The sequence below is a fragment of the Mastomys coucha genome, unplaced genomic scaffold, assembly GCF_008632895.1.
Source record: "Mastomys coucha isolate ucsf_1 unplaced genomic scaffold, UCSF_Mcou_1 pScaffold5, whole genome shotgun sequence".
In the NCBI taxonomy this organism is placed as follows: domain Eukaryota; kingdom Metazoa; phylum Chordata; class Mammalia; order Rodentia; family Muridae; genus Mastomys; species Mastomys coucha.
In genome coordinates, this window is record NW_022196911.1 from 63229281 (window position 1) to 63249785 (window position 20505).

At 45.1% G+C, this 20505-nt stretch overlaps 1 protein-coding gene across 2 annotated transcripts in view; it reads left to right on the forward strand.

The window, feature by feature from the left end:
• Stx8 (syntaxin 8) overlaps window positions 1-20505 on the forward strand; it is a 239198-nt gene that overhangs the window by 57204 nt on the left and 161489 nt on the right. For both annotated transcript variants that reach the window (XM_031352893.1, XM_031352892.1), the window contains exon 6: window positions 1438-1530. In XM_031352893.1, the coding sequence (XP_031208753.1) occupies window positions 1438-1530 (93 nt within the window). The remainder of the gene's footprint in view (window positions 1-1437; window positions 1531-20505) is intronic.

The following is a 20505-nucleotide window of genomic DNA, read 5'->3' on the forward strand; positions in this document are numbered from 1 at the left end:
GAGGGGACGTGTGGGGAGGAGTCCCTGACTTCTGCGTTCAGCTGCGCTCCAGAGGAATTGGCCATTGATTAAGTTGTGAGCACTGAAGGAGTCTGTCAAGAGGGAGGAGTAGGAGTTGGGTGTGTAATGCAATGGGAGAGCACGTGCTTTGCATGGACCAACCTGGCTTCACTTTCCAGGACCTGCACTCCAAAACAGAAACAGGCAATGCCTTCTTCCTGCGGGAGAGACACGCACAAGGAAGAAGGCTGGAGCCTGGAAGTATCTTAGTTACATTTTCTGTAGCTTCTATAAAAGCAACTTACCATGACAAAAGCAACTGAAGAGAGAAGGGGTTTGTTCCACTTCACAGTTGGAGGGAAGCTCCTGTGAAGCTTGAAGCACCTGACCTCACCACGCTCACCGCCTCACCGTGCTCACGGCCTCACCGTGCTCACCATGCTCATGGCCTCACGGTGCTCACAGCTTCACCGTGCTCACGGTGCTCATGACCTCACGATGCTCATGGCCTCATGGTGCTCGAGCACAAGGGGCTTCTCTTCTTACACAGTCTGGGCCCCAGGCCCACGTTAAAGATGAGTCTTCCAACCTCATATAACCTAAGCAAGGTAATCTTGTGTAGACCTGACAGAGGCTTGTCCTCTAGGTGATTCTAGAAGAATCTACAAAATTGGTAATCAGTTTTAAGCATCACATCTCATGCAGAGGCAAAAAAATCTAAGGGCTCCAGAAAAAGTTCCAGAGTAGTCAAAAAGATGAACAGTTGATGTCAGAGGCAGTCAGTTGATGTCCAGCACAAGGGACATGTTTTAGGGAAGAGCCTTGTAGACGCATTATTGCTTAGTTGCATATGTTCTTATATATGCTTCCTAGACTTAGTAAGAGTGGGTACATTGAAGTCTCGAGCATTTCTGTCAGTGCATTGAGCTTACTTTCTGTATACTACATAGTACTCAGGAGCTGCAGGTCCCTCCCACTTCAGATAGCCTTGTGCCAGAGAGAACTCCATATGATATCCTCAGACTCCAACACATGTGCACCTGTGTGCATGCATGCCTTATTTTTATTGATTTATACATGTTCTATTTGTATTATATACTAGAGGGTTAAATGTTGGTGTAGCCAAATTTAATAAAATTTCTATTTCATATTTGAGTAATGAATTTATCAGGAAATCATTTCAGTCTGTGGTGTGAAGTAAGTATTTAAATTGCTGTTCTAGTACCACTACCAGTGCCACTCTTGTTATATGTTGGATAGCATCAGTTGCCTTGAGAGATCTCCCTCTGCGGTGTACATGAGTGTATGTTTGTGTGTGTGTGTGTGTGTATCTGTCTGTCTGTCTGTCAGCATGTATGAATGTATATATATGTATTTATATTAGCTTTAAACTGTTTTCCTTTGATTTTTAGTCAGTTGTTTTTCCTTTTCTTTCAGAACAGGACGCGGGTCTTGATGCCCTTTCCTCTATCATAAGTCGCCAAAAACAAATGGGCCAGGAAATTGGGAATGAACTGGATGAACAGAATGGTAAGATTGATCACATGTTCACTCAATCAGTTTCGATTATGCGGCTTGGAGGATTTGCAGTCAGTCGTCTGCAGTGGCTTACTGCGCCTGTGGTAGTTTGTGGACAGTTTACATTGCAGTTTTCTAATACCGTGTACAGAAATGTCACTAAAATCTTTCCAGTCCTCAGTGATTGCTTTAATTAATTTTGGTTTTTATAACCCTGGTGGTCTTGAACTCACTCTGCAGATCAGGCTAGCTTTGAACTTGCATTGCTCTCTTCTGTATCTGCTTCCCAAGTGCTGGGATTACAGGCAGGTACTGACTGTAGCTGGCCCTACTGTTTTGACAAATAACTTATGATCTATTTATTCCGAGAGCTTTTCTTCCCTGTGGAAGATGTGAAATTTGCTCAGTGTTTGGTACTTTGATATAAAGCATAAGAAAGCTGTGTAGGCCTCTTCTCATCTCTGCACCTAGTGGAGTTTGTTCACCTTTCATCATAAATGACCAGGTCACGGGACAAAAACAGTTTGAATATGTCTGTTCAGGTCTTGACGTGACAGAAGTGATTTAAAGAGAAGGAGGAACTTGTAGGCTGTGGTGGTCTGGAGTCTTAAGACTTGGAGGCTTTTGTGCCTGGGTTATGTAGAGGATGAGAACACAAGAGTAGTGGGGAGGGGGGAGCGGGGATACATGCAGGAAACAACAGACAACGTTGTCACCACAAGGGGTCCAGTCACAGAAATCAAAAGGCCTCAGTGGTTTGTGAGTGACGACTCTAAGTCCAGATTAGATGCATCTAACCAGAGATGGCAGTGAGAGGTACAATTGGAAACATTGAGTCTTCAGTAATGGCTTAGAGAGAATACAAGACAAGAAGTTGGAGACTGTACAGCATAGATGTGATGCCCTGGCCCTCGCTATATGCTGAGCACTCTTGTCCACAGCATGTTGTGTATTCTACATGAGGACAGGAAGGGGATGCCGTCACTGTTAGGAATGAGGCTCAGAGGTGCAGAGAGACCTCTGAGTGCCGTATCTTTTCTAAAAGGTGGCACTGAACCTGTTTTCTGACATGGCTCCTTTTCTGTGGTACCAGCTTCCTCAGCAAGGAAGCCAGAGTAGGGAGGCAAAGGAGCTGTGAAAGGTTCTGAAATTTCTGCTTTGGGGGCAGTACCATAGTGGGGTGGCTTCTGAGGAAGGTCAGCATCATGTGTGGGTATGGGTGTGAAGTCCTGTAGTGGATGGAGTCTCTCTCTGCAGGGAGGCTGCACTTGCGAAAGCCATGCAACAGGCACTCCCCTCCTTGATCCTGAGGAGGAATGTGGTCATTGTTCCCATGGTTTCAGTCCATTTCTCTATCATAAATAAACAAATCCAGCTGTTGAGCATCTGTCACACGTAAATAGGCTCATAAGCAAATGGAGAACCCTCTGTCTCTACAGTCCTAAGGCGGCTTGAGAGAGCTTCGCACTGAGGGGACAATTGTTCCTTCTCCTGCTAGTGCCATGAATAGGCCATTTATGGATTTGTGTTTGGTCCAGGCATTGCTCAGTCCCTTCACTGTGAAACAGTATTAATAAGATAATAAGCTTTACTTAAAAATCTGTGGCTATCTGCTGTTTATTTTTTTTTTATCTCAAGGAAATTTGCCTGTTTGGAGCAGAGGGGCTCTGACCTAAACTGATGAACATGTCCTCCTGTGGCGTATGTAGGCCACAGTGTCTGTGGGTACGTGACTGAGGATGAATGATGCATGGTTTTGTGTCGGACTTAACTACCTTCCTAGGTAAATTTGGCACGTGTTTCCCAGCACAAGCAAGCATACCAGCATGTCTTTGTCTTTAGTTTAGTGGCTACCAGATTTTGCTGCAAATTAGAATTATTTGTGGCGCTTTAACACTCCTCAAAGCCTAGGCTGTGTCTGCATTAGCTCCCAATTATTGTTACGATATTATCACAAAAGTAGAGGCTTAAAATAACACAGACATAGTGTCTTACGGTTCAGTAGCATACAAGTCTGACTTGAGTCTTGCTGGGTGAAAACCAATATATCAACAAGAGATCAACATTCCTTTCTGAAGGCTCTAGGGATGGATTGGTTTCCTTGCCTTTTCCAGCTTCTAGTGGCCACCCACATTCCTTGGCTTACAGTCCCTTCCGTGTTCCAAGCCAACAACAATACTGTATCCCCACTACTTCTAGTACTGCCTTCCCCTCCACATTTGAAGACCCTTGTGCTTACATTGCACCACCCAGACAGCTGGGGAAACGCCCCTTAAGGCCAGCCTATTGGAAGGTTTAGTTTCACTTGCAGCCTTGATGAGCCATTCTGCTGTCTATCATAGAACTTTACACTATGTAAGTCTGAATGTTGAGTGGAGAGCAGGTTGATGGCGTCAGGATGCCATAGCCCTGCCAGCTGCACAGAGAGGATGGAGTTAGTACTGCACTGTCACACTGCCCCCCCATATGCTCCCGTGACACATGCACAGAACCTTCATAGTTACCTGTGTCCTACAGAGGTTATGGTCATTGACAGTTCTTTCTCTCTGTATCACATAGTTTACCCCACATCTCTGCATCCCCCCAACTTCACCCCTCCCCATCACCATCCCACAGTCAGATGGAAGCATGCATATCTAGACAAACACATTACTTTTCCATGTAATAGGCCAACATAAGCTGGGTTTCTCCTGTGACCTCCCAGAGAGCCAGCAGTTATTTACATGGGTGGTTTTCTGATGGGTGTTTTCTCCTCTGAGATAGAGCAGACTCAGCCATTTTCTCTCACAAGAACTGACATTGTCAGGATTAAAAACAATACAAAACCCACTCTGAACAGGACTCTAGTTAGTCTCCATTTCATTTGCTAAACTCATGTATATCGGAGAAATCAGCCACGGGCACGGGTATTTTGAGGGAAATATCTCCATATGATTTATGGAGCCACAGAATCATTGTTTTAATTTTCCTTAGAGAAGCAATAGGCTAGAATGATGACCAGCCAGACTGTTTTGGAGGCAGAGGTCAAACCTTACTAATAAATGCACTGTACTTAGAACATAACCACAGAACCAAAGGATCAAATTATCTTCAATTTAGGAATTCCATTTTTATCCTTACCATAGAGAATGAAGAGCATCTGGCCAATGCCAGTGACTTGCTCAGGCACAATGACCAGGCCTAATAAAGGAAAGAGTAGCAGGGAAGGGGACATCCCAGTGATGGGCGCCTGTATGTCCCTGGTTTGTTGTATGTAGGGCCTGGGAGAGCAGGGTGGCAGGGAAGGCCACTTGTCTTCCTAACACCAATTCCAGGGGCAAGTAAACCAATGACGAGTCCTTCAGAAATATGACTGTTCATTGAAGGACATGATGCTCTCAGAACTTCATAGAGTCAGTTGGTCAGCACTTACTGATTGGTTAGAACTCCTGGCTGAATTTTCACTGTGAAAGTAAGAATAATACTGTGTGGCTACCTCTCCCAAACCCTGCCAAGACAGGCACAGCTCCGTCACTGAAATGTTGCCTTAGAGGGGTAAAAGGGACTGTACAGGTGTGTCAAGTTGAGGCAGTCAGGACAGGAAGAGTATCTGGGATTATGCAGGTAGATCCTAAATGCAGTTACAGGTATCCATATAAGAGAGAGAGGCAGGGCTGGCTGTATAACAGGCAGTAGGCCCTAAATTTCAAGTCTAGTCCACCAAAAGAAAGGGTGAGACTGCAGGTGAGAGGCAGGGGAGATTTGACAATGCAATGTTTGAGACGAGATGGTATCTTCTAGCTCTGAGGAGAGCTGAAGGGGCTACAAAGAAAGGGGGACAAAGAGGCTCTGTAAGCTGGGAAAGGCAGAAAATGGTCTTCCCTCAAAACTCTGGAGCAAAATCTTGACTTTCTGGAGGAAAATATTGAAACTGATCTCAGCCTCTGTCTACTAATGTTGGAGCAGCAATGGGAAACAAATTTGCGTGTCTTTTTGTCAGTTGCCATGTAATTCAGATTAGCCACGTTTACAGGATAACATCCTCCTTTACCTGTAAGCCTACACTGTCTGACCCTTTGAGATGACTTCTTTCTTTAAAACAAGGCAAAACTTTTTTTCATATTATTTTGAATGTTTTGACTGCATGCATATATGTGTACTACATGTGTGTCTGTCTCTTATGAAGGTGAGAATGTATTATTAGGTTCCCAGGATCTGGAGCTAAGGATGCCTATGTGCCAACATGTGGGTGCTGGGAACTGAACTGGGATCCTCTGCAAGAGCAATCAGTGCTCTTAACCACTGAGTCATCTCTAACCCCTTAGTCTGATTTCTTTAAAGCATAATTTACAGGAGCACGTTGTTCAAGTCAACTGCACCAGAAGCTCTGAAATCTTCTTAGGCATTTGCTTATGCTTTGACTGTAGTTAGCCTTGTTCTGGTATGGTGTATGAGGAGTGGAACCTCTTCTGTCCTATCCAGTGTTAGAGTTTTTTAAAAATAAACTTATTTTGTGTGTATAATTGCATTTGCATAGATGTATCACATACAGGACCCTGTAGAGGACAGAGAGGCACTGGGTCCTCTAGAATGGAATTATGGATGGTTGTAAGCCATTGTGTAGGTACTGGGAACTGAATCTAGGTTTTCTGGAAGAGCAGACAGTGCTCTTAACCACTGAATCATCTTCCCAGCCCTAGTATCAGATCCTTCCAAAGTGTGTCAGTCAAGTTTCTTTATGGTCGTCTGTAGAGAAGTGCCTCCCATTCTCCTAGGCTATGTATTTCTCCGGTTGTGCTAGAGATAAAACTTATGAGTGTTTGAAACTGGAGATTTCATACAGTGTAAAATTTTCCTATCCTGTTAGTTTGTATAAGCTAGAAGAGGAAGAGAAGCCAACTGATGAAAGAAAAATCCTGGGCTGCTGGGGTGGATCAGAAGGCACGGCACTTGCTCACAGGCCACAAACAACCTTCTTTTAGTGCCTGGGTCCCACAAGGTGGCAGGAGAGAACTGACTTTAGGGAGTGTCCTTTGACCTCCATACATGTGCCCGAATGTGTGCAGGGTTTTATGTATATTTATTTGATTTGGCTTATTAACTATGTTCTCATGTCATATGACTTTCTGAAGTGTGAAGTGTTATCCTCTGAGAGACGTAAATGAAATGTCCTTCAGTGTCTCTGAAAAGCAACTTCCTGTTAGATTCTATCAATTCTTTTTATAAAGTTTGGGGAAGGTTTCTCTCTCCCCCTCCCCCTCTCCCTCTTCTTCTCCCTCTTCCCCTCCCTCCCTCCCCCTTCCCCCCCCCACACACACTCGTAGCTTAACTTTGTTGGGTATCTCTGTCATTGGTACTTCAGGCTCTTTAATTGTATCACCTCATAGACTTGACTTTTGGTTCCCTTTACCTAGTAACTAGCTCTCAAACTTTGTGGCTTAGGACCCTTTATGTTCTTAAAAATTATTGTGAAATCTCAAAAAGGTTTTTTTTTTTTCTGTTTCTTTTGCTACTGCATTTAAAATTCCAAGACGTAAAATTACTAAGTTTACATGTAAAAAATGTAAATTTAGTACGTATAAGCTTAAAATTAATAAGCATATCTGTTGATATAAACAAACTTATGGAGTTGTTTTTCAAAGATGTTTGTGGAATCCCATTGCCCTATAGCTTTATAGACATTTGTGTTTGGAGGGGTGAAGCTAGCTGGATTTTTGTATGAATTTGGCTCATTGTAATGCATCATTTTAAATGTTGTAAATGAAATGCATTTCACGTAGAAATATATTTGAAAAAAGAGCATTTTAAAAATCTTTTCAGGACTGGAGAGATGGCTCAGTGGTTAAGAACACTGACTGCTCGTCCAGAGGTCCTGAGTTCAATCCCCAGCAACCACATAGTGGTTCACAACCATCTGTAATGGGATCTGATGCCCTCTTCTGGTGTGTCTGAAGAGAGCTACAGTATACTCATAAAACAGACAAATAAATCATTTAAAAAAATCTTTTCAAATAAAAAGTTTTTGTTTTTCCATATGTCAGCAAAACGTAACAAGTAGTTTCTGGAAGGTTTGCCACAGTTCTCCTGGCTTGTTGAAACAGACCCTGCTGGACACTGTACTAGGAAGTCTGAGAGCTCTGGGCCATCTGTCCCTGTAATTACATGCTCTGCCCTAAAAGTGACAAATCAGCTTGTCCCCTGCCTCACTGACCACACTGATCAGCTGCCCCATGCAGCCACGGTGAAGTATAACCCACCACAGATCACAGCAGGTATACTTACTTCATAGTGCCGAGACTCTCAGACTTACAAGTGAGGTAGCCAGTCTTCAGTGTCTGTTTGCTTATATCAAGAGGATTCCTAGGATCTGTCTCGCTGTGTTAAGAACATGAAGCAGCTCCATGTGGGGATCCATCCCACATGCAGACACCAAAACCAGACACTATTGCTGGTGCCAAGAAGTGCTTGCTGACAGGAGCCTGATACAGCTGTCTCCTGAGAGACTCTGCCAGATCCTGACCAATACAGATGCTAATACTCGCAGCCAACCATTGGACTGAGTACAGGGACCCCAATGGAGAAGTTAGGGGAAGGACTGAAGGAGCTGAAAGGGCCTTATCTGGCATCAATGGGTGGAGAGACCCTTGGTCCTATGAAGGCTCAATGCCCCAGTGTAGAGGAATGCTAGGGCAGGGAGGCAGGAGTGAGTAGGTGGGTTGGGGAGCACCCTCATGGAAGCAGGGTAAGGGGGATGGGATAGGGGTTTAGCAGAGGGGAAACTGGAAAAGGGGATAACATTTGAAATGTAACAAATAAAATATCCAGTTTAAAAAAAAAAAAAAAGAACATGAAACAGGTCAATGTGTGGGACCTGCATTGGAAGCAACCTACGGGGAGCCTCCATGGCTTCTTGCCCTCAGAGGTCTTTGGTTAAAAAAGCATAGACCAGTGGACCAAGAGAATGAGGTACCTCCCTACTTCCTCTTCTAAAGACTGTCCTGCCATTGGGCCTGACTCCAGGTACAGGCTACATGCCTGTGAGGAAGGTATTGCTGTCCTCTGTTTTTACTAAGTAAAACTACTGCTGGGTGGTGCTGCCACACACCTTTAATCCCAGCACTCTGGAGGCAGACACAGGTGGATCTCAGAGTTCAAGGGCACCCAGAGCTGCACAGAGAAACCCTGTCTGGAAATACAAAACAAAACAAATGAATAACAACAATCTTAGTTCAGATTCTAAACTGGCTTTAATTAATGGTTCTATAACAGGGGCAGGGTGTTCTGGTTGAAGAACTAACTGGGCTACAACATGGACAAGCAGCATTTGCGGATAGAGAACAGGAGTGAGGTCTGAGCAATTGCCTGGCTTGCCTTGTTTGAGGCAGGTGTCTGCTTAGAGTGACTAAAGTTCAGCTCCTGTGACTAAACCTCTGTGCCCTGTGCTTTCCTATATGTTCACTTTACTTGAACGTCTGGGTTGGATTGGTCTCTTGTTCAAATCAATGGCTTTCTGTAAATCATATTTCACATACAGAAATGTTAGGTGAAGCAGTTTCTAAAACGGTCCTTCAATTCTTAGCTGGGTTTGGAAACAACCAAGGGATTCCAATCCTTGCCAGTGGTGTCTAGAAGCCCTCCTGGTCCTGAGACATCTCAGCCAGATGGGGACCTCAGTGCCAAATGTGTGCACACCCATGCAGGGGCAGGGCATGAATGAGACTGGGCTTCCTATGCCTGTGAGCAGATGGAAGCGGGCCTTCCAGATAAATCTAGAAGTTGGGAAATGGCAGGTTTATGGGAATACTAATTTCTTCCGTCCCCACCCAAGAGTGGGATACTCAGACCACCCACCTTGGTCCGCAACATTTTTAACATGCATACCTAAGTTTGTATTTTTTTTTCTTAAATAGTCTAAAGCAAATAAGTATCTCTGGATAAATCAAGTTTAGACATTTTCAGCTTCACTTCAGAGTCCTCATTTTTCATACTGTTTTCAACAGAAGCCCCACTTTATCTGGGCCAGCATTTTATGCAGATTTACTAACTTCTTTCTCCTCATTCATACTCTTCTAATTGGTGTGTGTGTCTGTCTGTCTGTCTGTGTCTGTCTGCGTCACTGTGTTTTGGGGGGCGGTGCTGTGGTTTTCAACATTAAAAGCTTTAATGTTTGTGGTTGTTTTCTTCCACACAAGTGTGTTTTTCTGGTTGTGAGATCTTTTGAATGGTACCAACTTATTTTTCTTCTCTTCCGTGTATCATTCCTGCTTTTCCTTGGCAAGTTTTGGGTTGTTCATCTCAGGCTTTTTCTTTCATGCTGTTGTGGGCTGAATTATGCCTTGCCCCATTCATGCACTGGTGTTCTGACAGCCTACCCCCAAGAATGTAACTGTATTTGGAAAGAGGCTTTTTAAAGGGGTAATTAAATTAGAATGAGGTCACTTGGCTGGGCTCTAATCCAGTGTGACTAGTGTCCTTTGTAAGGTGAAGAAACTGGAACAAGACACATATGGAGGGAGACCATGGGAAGACACGAGGGAGACACACCGAGAAGGGCCTTAGAAGCCAGCCTTCTGGTGACAACTTGATCTCTGGCTGTAGTCTCTAGTCTCATGAGAAAGGAAGGTTGTTTTAGGCATGCAGTTTGTAGTAATCCTTACCACTATGATTTTCCTTGCATATCTGCTAAGTTTTTACTGGCACTTTATGTTTATGAAGGGAGGACCATGCTGACACATATAGCCAGCTCAGGTGGGCTTTTTAAAGGATGGCAGATCGGGTTACCCAGAAGGCTTCTTTCTTGCCTGGGACAACATGGAATCTACACGTAGTTAGGTTGTACATGGGCAGGCTTCTCATGGGGTAAGTGAGAAGAGCACGCAAACAAAGTCAGGACCCTAGAAGTGACAGCAGTAGAACTTTAACCCAGGGGGGAAATGCCATGAGCTCTTACCTAGGGTGACATGGCTTCTCCATTGACCTCTTACTACCCTGTAGCTATCTCAGAGTCTCTGACTCATTTCCTTGCCCGCACCCCAGCTCCCAAGGGCCTTCCTCTCCAGAGAGAGCTGTCCAAGGGTTGCAGCTGGGAGTAAACCCTGGAGGCTGCAGGCCCACACAGGGCAGGGCTCAGGGTCTTCGGGCCCAGCTGCTCCATAGATAACTCTGCACACAGGCCCAATTCCTGCCTCACAGCCACTTTCTTTGTAGAACATTCTGTGGCTGCCAGTAGCCATTGACTCCAAGCTTGGCGGGTCTCCAGTGCTGTCTAGTTGGGAAGAAAGAGTTTCTCTCTGTAGCTGTGTGTGTGTGTGCGTGTGTGTGTGTGTGTGTGTGTGTGTGTGTGTGTGTGTGTGTGTGTGTGTCTTCTGAAGGACTTGTTCATTAATAGCATTCCTCTGTGTTTCCACTACCACTGCGGAGCCATTCTTAGAGAAAACAGATCATCTCTGCAACGTACTTGTGCTCTCTGGAAGATAGGAGGCAACAAGCACACTGAACTCTACTGCCGAGAACTCAAAGATGTGTTTTTATGAGTTAACAGGAGCTATATAAAATATTTTACCAAAACAGCTGGGTCTCTGGACCAGGCTCTGATAGAACAGATGTTTCATTTGGTGTCTGTGGAAGTTGTTTGCTTGGCTTTCTGTGAGTAGCACCCCAACTTATCATCTGATATCTTCATAGGTGAATTTCCCTAAACTAATACAGTTAGGGAGATGGGGAAAGGTAAGCCTGTTCCTTGTATTTGTGGTTTTGGGTCCTTGAGGGTGGACAGTCTTTGTCTATAGGAAGAAGCTAGTTAACCGAGTGGAGTGCATGGGGGAACAGGAAGGACAGTCTGTCATTCCAACAGTTGTCTGACTCTTCCTGAGCATCCAGCAGTTCTGATGCTCCACAGGTCCTCAGGCTCAGTGCCCCCAGACCGTCCCAGTTTAGATACAACTATTAAGTCCTAGATGTCCCTGGGCACTTCTGTCTGCTTGGCTACAAATTCCCATGTCTCTTCTGAATTTGGTACTTTATGAGAACATTCACAAAACTCAAGAAAGTGCCATGCTTATAGGGTTTTATCATAGCAGTTGCCACTCTGGAATAGCCAAATAGAGTAATGACTGGGGCAAGGTGTCAGGGGGAGGTGGTGTAGAGTCTCCATGCTCTTTCCACATAGGCCATGCTCAGAGCACATCCATGTGCTCCCTGACCCCGAAACTGTCAGGACCTGGCTGGTGGGTTTTCGTGGAGGCTTCAGTACTTGATTGATCATTGGCCATGACATGACCAGCCTCCTTCTCCACCATTGGAGGTGAAATTGGGCCTGAAACTTTCAGTGCTCTAATCATGTGTAGAGCTAGTCCTCCCCTCAAATTATTTAAAGGTCTTCTAGGAATCATCTCATTAGCACAGATCTAAAAGCTTTTCTTACAGATAACAAAAACTACACTTATCAGGAAATTCCAAGGTTTTTGATGCTCTTGTGAAGACCCAGGGGTAAAGATGAATACTATACCTTTTTTCTTTACAGCACAGCCAGGAGCCAGTGTCTGAGTCTGCTGAGTATGCAGAAATAATTGCTTGGCCTAGGTGTGGTACTTGTCACGTGGCTTTGCCGCTGCTAGCTTTAGTTCTGATGATGAGCCGGGACCATTGAGCCACAAGGACTTTGCCTTTTCTAGACTGTGCCTTCTTCATTTCTTTCTGGGCTCATATGTTGCTTTTGACCCTGGCACTGTAGCCAGTTTGCCATGTAACTAGTGAGGAAAATGTTTTCTGGAAGAATGACTTTGGGCATATTAGTCATAGAAAAGAACATGGATGCTCAGGCCTTGGGACAGCTGGGGTAGGTGACTCATCGGCCTTCCTTTCCCATGGGCTTCCCCACAGTTCCTGTTTGATCTCTTAAAAGGAGGGGGTGGCCACAGTCCCTCCAGCTGTAGCAGCTGAGCCAAAGAATGCACTTCAGCACAGCGCAGCAATCAGAAAAGGTCCAGGAGCATCACAGGAGCAAAGAGCAGGTCCTCCTGAGCACTGCACCTGAGCACTGCACCTGCCACTCCTCACCTGCCACTCCACACCTGCCACTCAACACCTGCCACTCCACACCTGCCACTCAACACCTGCCACTCCACACCTGCCACTCCACACCTGCCACTCCGCACACTGGTTTCCTTCCTCGGTGCCTTTGTAGGAAGGGAGGCCTGAAGCTGAGTTGGAGCCTTCCTCAAGTTTTGCTTCTCACTACGGTGTATTTGTAGCCCCCACGTCTCTGCAGGTGACGCTTTTGCAATCTTGAGTGATTGTAAGGCCACAAAGAGTTTGAATCATTCCTGACATGTTCTAAGGTCAGACATGGCGACGAGCTGCATTTTTCTTTCCTCTTTCCTGCAAAGATGCCCGAAGATCAGAGGTTCTAGCCTTGGGTCCTGGTGTAAGGTTTTGTGATGACTAACAGTAGTTGCCAACTTAGCAGGATCCAGAATCACAGAATCTAGAAGATGATCTCAGGACGTGTTTGGGAGTTTTTAGATAGGTTGACCTGAATACCTTGTTTTTATTTTGAAATACAAAGAAGATAGAAACACTGTAGTGAGTTGCTTTGGGGACAAAATACTGTAACTTGCATGAGATCTGCACATAGAGGTCACATGTTTCCCTTAGGAACATGTGCTTACTAAGTCAGCGTTTGCCCACAAACAATGAGCGTGCACTGGGTATGCTCATGGCTATTAGTTATCACATGAGAAGATACAAGACAGAGTCACCCAAGGGCCAGGCTCAGAAGTAAAGTCCAAGGGCACCCAGGGGCAGCCTTCCAAGGACATTGAACCAGTGAAGTCACACAGGAGGAGCTTAATCCTGCCCAAATGAGTTGTGATGATGTGTATGAAATATTGCTAATCAGGGAATCTCATTAGAGGTGAGCGTCCAGGCTTTATTCAAGGCACCTATTGCATAGGCAATGTTACCTCCTCCTTGGCGGGTATCCAAATTCCAGATAACCAGAAGGAAAGCAGGTGTTCAGCATAAGCCACATTGTTTGTACAGCCCAGACACCTTGAGCCATACTTATCAGTTAACAGTTCAACCCTCCCCACATCCAAGTTTCAAGGTACCTGCCAAGGACCAGCCTCAGAAGGGCACAGAGAGAGGCCCACTGCACATACACTTTACTTGTGTTTACAGTGATGGGATTAAAGGCGTGCACCACCACCACCTGGCAAGACATTTTATCTTGTCTAACCATTTCAGGCAGCCATTTGGCAACAGAATTGGCATCACTGGTGAATAGTTCTGTTGACCTTTTTTTTTAAAGGTTGAAATATATAAACAGCTTTAAAAGAATATTTACTGTGTACTGAGAATTTGTTCTCTCTGCATCTGTTTCATTCCTGCTGTTACAGGGATGGAAGTTTCCTGGGTCCCTATCAGTGGGCTAACTGGAGAAGCTTCTTGTTTAGCCATCTTGATCAGTTGCCCCGTGAGCTTTGGAAATCAAATTTCCTGATCTCAGCACCGAGGGTGAATAGAGTAGAAAAAGTAATGGTCCCCAGAAGGTTTGTTGAGGAGAAAAATGAGGTGGTGCTTAACACAGTGCGTGCACACAGCAAGTGCTTAATAAATGTTCACTTTTACTGCAGTCATGCTATCTCTTGTTCTATGTTCAGTTAAGCTGAGATTCTATTTGTCACCGAGCCATTGGGCCGTGCTGATGTTCTTCTGGTTGCCCCTGTCAGGCTGCAGGTGTGTTGCACCAAGGTCTTGCCACGTCTATCACTGGAAGCAGTGTGGGGTTTTAGTATCAGTTATCCTTCTGAGGGTAAAAGCATCCACTTCCGAGTCCTCCCAGTCTCCCAGAGCACCTGAAGAGCGAGCGTGCATCTCTCCATGCTGCTACCCTCCTTACGTCCAAACCTCACGTCTCCTCAGCAGCCTAAGTGCCCTTTGTCCTGGAAGTATACACTGAATATCCCTTATCTCAAATGCTTAAGATAAGTATTTTTAATTTGGAATATTGACATTACACAATGAGATATCTTGAGGTTACAAACCAAGTCTAAACACAAAACTCACTTGAAATTTTCTGTGTACCATGTCTATGTATCCTGAAAGTAATTTTATGCAATATTTTTGTGTACCTGTGTTTTTAAGTTTTTATTTTATTTATCTATTTGTATATATTTTTTGCAGGTACAGGGAACTTTAATGGCATTCAAGAGAGTAGGGATCCCTAAAGCCCTCTTCTCCTCATGGGGGTCTTGTATGGAGACTGTGAGGGGAGCTGCTCAGTGTTGGGGGCTAAGTTGGGACAGAGATTCCCAGCAGCTGAAGGCAGTTCTCTTTCTCTCTGTTCTTGTTGGAGTGGGTGGTCCAGGGTTTCTTACTCCTTGGAGGCTCTGTAGGCCATGAGGTCTACCACCCTGCTTCTGTAGCCTTCTTCTTTGTCATACCAAGAAGTGAGCTGAGCTTTACAAAGTTGTTGAGAGCAATGTTAGCCCCATTGTCAAAATTGGAAGAGTGGGCGTCCCTGTTAAAGTGGCAGGGGACAGTCTGGTCCTCAGTGTAGCTCAGGATTCGCCTTAGTGCCCCCCCACCCACCAATGCTTGCTTCACCACCTTCTTGCTATCATAGTATTTGGCAGCTCTTTCCAGGTACCATGTCAGGTTCATGACTGACACACTGGGGGGAGGGAGGGTGTAGGAAAATGGAAGGCCATGCTAATGAGCTTCCCGTTCAGCTCTGGGATGGCCTTGCACACACACAGCCTTGGCAGTACCAGTAGATAATGGGGTGACATCCAGAGCAGCTCCACGTGTATCCTGCCACAGCTTCCTAGTGGGAAGCTTCTAGGTGGTGGTGAATAGCATAGACGGGGCCTGAGTCCTCCATAATGCTACAGTTATCATGGATGACCTTGCTAAATGTGGGGGTTGGTACTAAGCAGCTGGAGGTGCCATAGGCATTGCTGACATTTTTAAATGAGTTGTCATACTATTCCTGGTACATACCTGCCATGAGGCATCAGGAGAAGGGATGGAGATGATGACTCTTTTGGCTGTACCCCTCAGATGATCCCTCAGCATTACCCATTTGATGTTGGGATCTCACTCCTGGAAGATGGCGATGACCTAACTGTTGATGAGGTTTCCCATTCTTGGCCTTGACTCTGCTATGGAAATTGTCATGAGTAGAATCATACTGGAACATGTAGACCATGTAGTTGAGGTCAATGAAGAGGCCATTAATGACAACGGTATTCACTTTGCCAGAGTTGAAGGCAGCCCTGGTGACCAGGCACCCAATATGGCCCTACTCATTCACTCTGACCTTCATCGTTGTGTCTCAGGGACTAGGTTAACACTGCATGAGGAGATGCAGCTGTCCCTGAAATGGGGAGGGGCAGAGAGCTGTATTTATTTATTTATGTGTGTGTGTGTAATGTATATGTGTGTAAGGGTGCACATGTCACAGTATGCATATGGAGGTTAGAGGACAACTTTCAGGAATCAGTGTTGCTGTCCTTGAAGCATGTGAGGTCCTGGAGACTAAGCTCAAGTTTGGTGGAAGCACCTTTTCCCACCGAGCCATGGCACTGGCCTGCACCTGTGCTTTGACCTAAGGTCAGGGGTGGAATTTTCTACTTTAAGAAAGCCAGCACTCAGAAAGCTTTGGATGGAGGGGCAATTTTGTATTTTAGATTTCCACTTAGGACTGTTCGATTTACCATACTTAATTTATCTTCCAAGGCGACTCAGGAGTTCAGTCTACCCTTTGGAAGTAGATGCCTCCCTGCTTTCCACGGTCTTCTAGAACAGCCAGAACCTATTTATGTTTGCATGTTTCCTCTACCTAGCTTCCTGCTTTTTACCTTTTCATGAATACTAGGGCGTAAGAGGGGGGAAAGAATGCCGGATGTACAGTGGTAAAGAGCAAGTTTGTGGAGTCAGAGAGGCCCAGCCCGTCCGTTTCCCAGCTGCGTGACTGAAGACCAACAGGCTTACTCTTCCCAGGCTTTGCTCCCTTCCCGGAGAGTGCGGATGACGATCCCTGCCTTCTGGACTGAGAGCATCAAAGCAGACACACTCATGAAGATGCAGGCTTGGTGTGTCGGCTGCCCCTGTCAGTCCTGGGGGTCCCAGATACAATGGGGTGCTGTCGGGTTCTCATACTCCGTGATGACAGGCGTGCTGCTGGAAGAAATGTTTGAACTGGCCTCTTTAAAGTTCAGTCTCTCCAGGTGACCCTGCACACCTGTGACACGGCTGATCTCAGGGTATAAATTTCCCTAGCACACAAAATTTCCTTGTCACCACGCACAGCTCATTCCTGATATTAGTCACTGAACTTGGAGCCTTCTGGTTTTGATTGGCTAGTCAGGGTTCACTGAGGCAAATTCTTTCCTGCGATCTCTCCATATGTTCAGGAAGGGGAGTGTCTGCGAGCTGCACAGCAGCAGTGTGCACCCGAGGCCAGGAGCCAGCAACGTGTTGCCATTTTCAGTGAGTCCCAGTGGGCAGCTGGGCAGGATGATTAATATTTGAGTATCTTTGTTCTTTCCTTTCAGTTATAACACCGAAGCTGTTTAAGCCATGTTGAAAACAATATGCCTGGCATTTCTCTGGTCTGAGCTTCCCCTCCCCGCAACTCAAGTTAGAATCCTCAGCCTATAACCAAGGAAGTGTTTTGGGTAAGAAAGGATAGGAAAAGATGGATGACTCAGGGGAAAAGGATGATTTTTAATAGCTTCATGGTGGAGAATACATTAAAACCTAAGTCTTGAAGGCATGCCCAAAAGTGTGTGTGTGTGCGCACACGCATGTGTAAGAGGGCAGCTTGTCATCAGAAGGCACTTTGTGTTTGGTGGCTGGTCCCAGGTTTGCTTCCTGAGCTCAGTTTGAACTTTATTATGTGCCCACTTCTGACACTCTTCATTTGAGATACACACTTGAGATCTCTCAGCACATGCAGTCCTCCAGGAACCTCAGGGTTTAACTATAACTTAGTGGGAGCCAGAGACCAGAGAGCGTGGCTCGATTTCCTGATTCCTTTCCGTTCTTTCTGTGCTGCCATAAGCTTCTGGTCAGCCAGAAGTCATTTGTTCAGCCTCCTCTGTATGAGGCTTTGAGCTAAGATTGGGATATAAGGGTTGAACGTTATGGTTAATTTATGATGGGATGTGCCTTAAACATTTGTCTTGAGCTGTAGCTTTTTTTTTTTAAAACTCTTAACTGGATGGCATAATTAAAGATCATAATTCGAATACCTCAGTACCCTTAGATATTATGAGAGTACTGGAGAAGTCTTTTTTTTTTTTTTTAAGATTTATTTATTTTATGTTTGTAAGAACACTGTTGCTGTCTTCAGGCACACCAGAACATGGCACTGGATCCCATTACAGATGGTTGTGAGCCACCATGTGGTTGCTGGGAATTGAACTCAGGACCTCTTGCAGAGCAGTCAGTGCTCTCAACCACTGAGCCATCTCTCCAGCCCTGAAGAAGTCTTTTTTTAAAAAAACATAACTACCTTTTGTTAACAGTCATCTTTCTGCAGTTGCTGACTTTTAAGAATAAGACTTAGATGACAGAACATATTCTGCTAACTGTCTCAAAGCAGATTATTTCAACCCTATGATAAATAAAATCATTGAACTTGAATCAGCAAAGAGAAATTAGATTGATTGGGAAGAAAAACTTAATACGAAGAGAAAGTATGAAATAGATTGCCCAGAACCTTAATTCTACGGTAGGAAGAGAAAGCCCCGTGACCATTCTTCTTAGTAACAGGAGGTGAAGGACAGCCCCCCTACACAGCAGTGCCTGCCCCATTTGACAGGTGGGAAAACAGACCTCGAGACTTGAGACTTGTGTAGGCATACACGGCTAATAAATGGCCCCGCTCCAGCGGGAGATTGTTAATTTACTTCTTGGTGCAGCCATCTTTTTTTCTAAGGGGATGTCTGCCTGTAGTGTCCAGGCAGAGTGGATTCTTTGAACATTACAAGGCCATGTCCCCATCTGGCACCTTGGAAGAATGACCAGCTCCTTAGCTTCTGGATGGCTCTCTGCCTAGCTCAGCTCATCCCTGCCCAATGCAAGGGAGTCTAGAATACGTCCCCAGCAACCCCTTCCCCTATTCTCTATTAGGACGTGATCTTCACCCCAGAGTTGTTTGTTTGTTTTCTATCTTTACCCCTATATAAGGATGGGAGTAACAGTAACACTCATTAACTGGTAGAGCTTATCATGGTTAATATGAAGGGAACACATAATAAAAACACAATAGGCAGTTCTGAAGTATAAAGCTTTTTTTTTTTTGTTAATAAGTATATTCTGTACCACAGGCGTCTCCTTTATCATTCCCAAGGATGTTCTACAACTATGAAATGAAATGAAGAGACTGCCATGGGCTTCATGGCATGGCTGTCCGTGTGTCTTTCAATAAGCTGTTGGTTGTCTGTCAGCTTCAAGCACAGCCTTCCCAGCATTCCCTGGAGATGTTGAAGCAGGAGTCTACCTTGTCTGTTTTGTTAAGCCAGGCTTGCAGGAACAACGCTAGAGCGGTGGTTTTCAACCTGGTGCGTTGAGACCGGGGGTGGGGTAGGGGGGTGGGAGGGGGGTGGAGGGCGGGTGTCAAATGACCCTTTCACAGGGGTTGCCTACGACCATGGAAAACACAGCTATTTACATTAACTATTCATAACAGCAGCAAAATTACAGTTATGAAGTATTAACAAGAATGCTTTTATGGCTGGGGTCACCACAACTTGGGGAACTGTTATTAGAAGGTCACAACAGTAGGAAGGTTGAGAACATGTGCTTTAAAGAGAGGAGTGCTGTGTACTTCCCTTTGCGACCTGGGCTTCCTGTCTGTATCACACTACAGTGCTGCCTCTTTTCACAGTGGCAGAAGACCTCACCCTCCTCAGAAGCCCTCACCCTCCTCAGAAGCCCCTCACCCTCCTCAGAAGCCCTCTTGCTAGCTCTTTATTTTCACCCCAAACCTTTCTTTCATTTTTCAGACCTGTACTACACCTGGGATATGTGGGAGGTTCTTTTTTTTTTTTCTTCCCTCTATAGCTAGTTAACAGCTTTCTGTACTAAATTTTTCTTTTATAAAAGCAATTGGTGGGAATTCTGCCTCTTCACTGCCCCCTGACTGACAAGCCTGGAAGACTCAGGCTTCTGCTGTTCATTTCCGCAGCTTCAAAGGTGTGCTTAGATGCTGTGGGGATGCTGGCCTTCAGACAGGCTTCAAGGATGAGAACATGCTGACAAACTCGATCTTACATCTCTGATGTGCTTTCTTGGATCTGTGGGGTGGACTTCCAAGGTGTTGATTCCCTCTGAAAGCATTGCCACACGGTGGAAGAGTACCGTTTTGATAGACAATAGAGTTCAGTTCTCGTTGGTCCCCAATAGGATGTGCCTCCATCTCCATATATGGTAATGCAGTCGTCCTTTGGTAGCATGAGGGATTGCTTCCAGGACCCCCACAGATACCAAAGTCTGGAAATGTTCAAGTCCTTGTATAAATGGTGAAGCATTTGCATAGGACTTGTGCCTATCTTTCTGTACATTTTCGGTGATCTCTAGATTATCTACTATAGTGTAAACATAAAAGTGGTTGTTATGTTGGATTATTTATACAATAACGACAGTGACAAAAAGCCCTAACACCTTCATTATGATGTGGGTTTTTTTTCTGTTAATTTTCAATCAAAAATTGGTTGAATTCATACTGTGGGCTGACTGTAGTCATAGATATGGAAACTGTAAGCTGACTACATAGGAAGCTTCTAACCGAGCATTGGTTTACATGTGAAGTTTGATTAATACCTCCCTCTTGGGTTGCTGAGAGTGTGAGATGACACATAATCCATCTAGCACAGAACTGGGCCTGTAAAGAGTAGCACCTTCCCTTCATGGTCCATGCTGCTCTGTGATCCTCAGGGAAGTCAACTCTTTGACAACTAGACCAAATTATTAATTCAAAAATATTTTTTTTGTAAA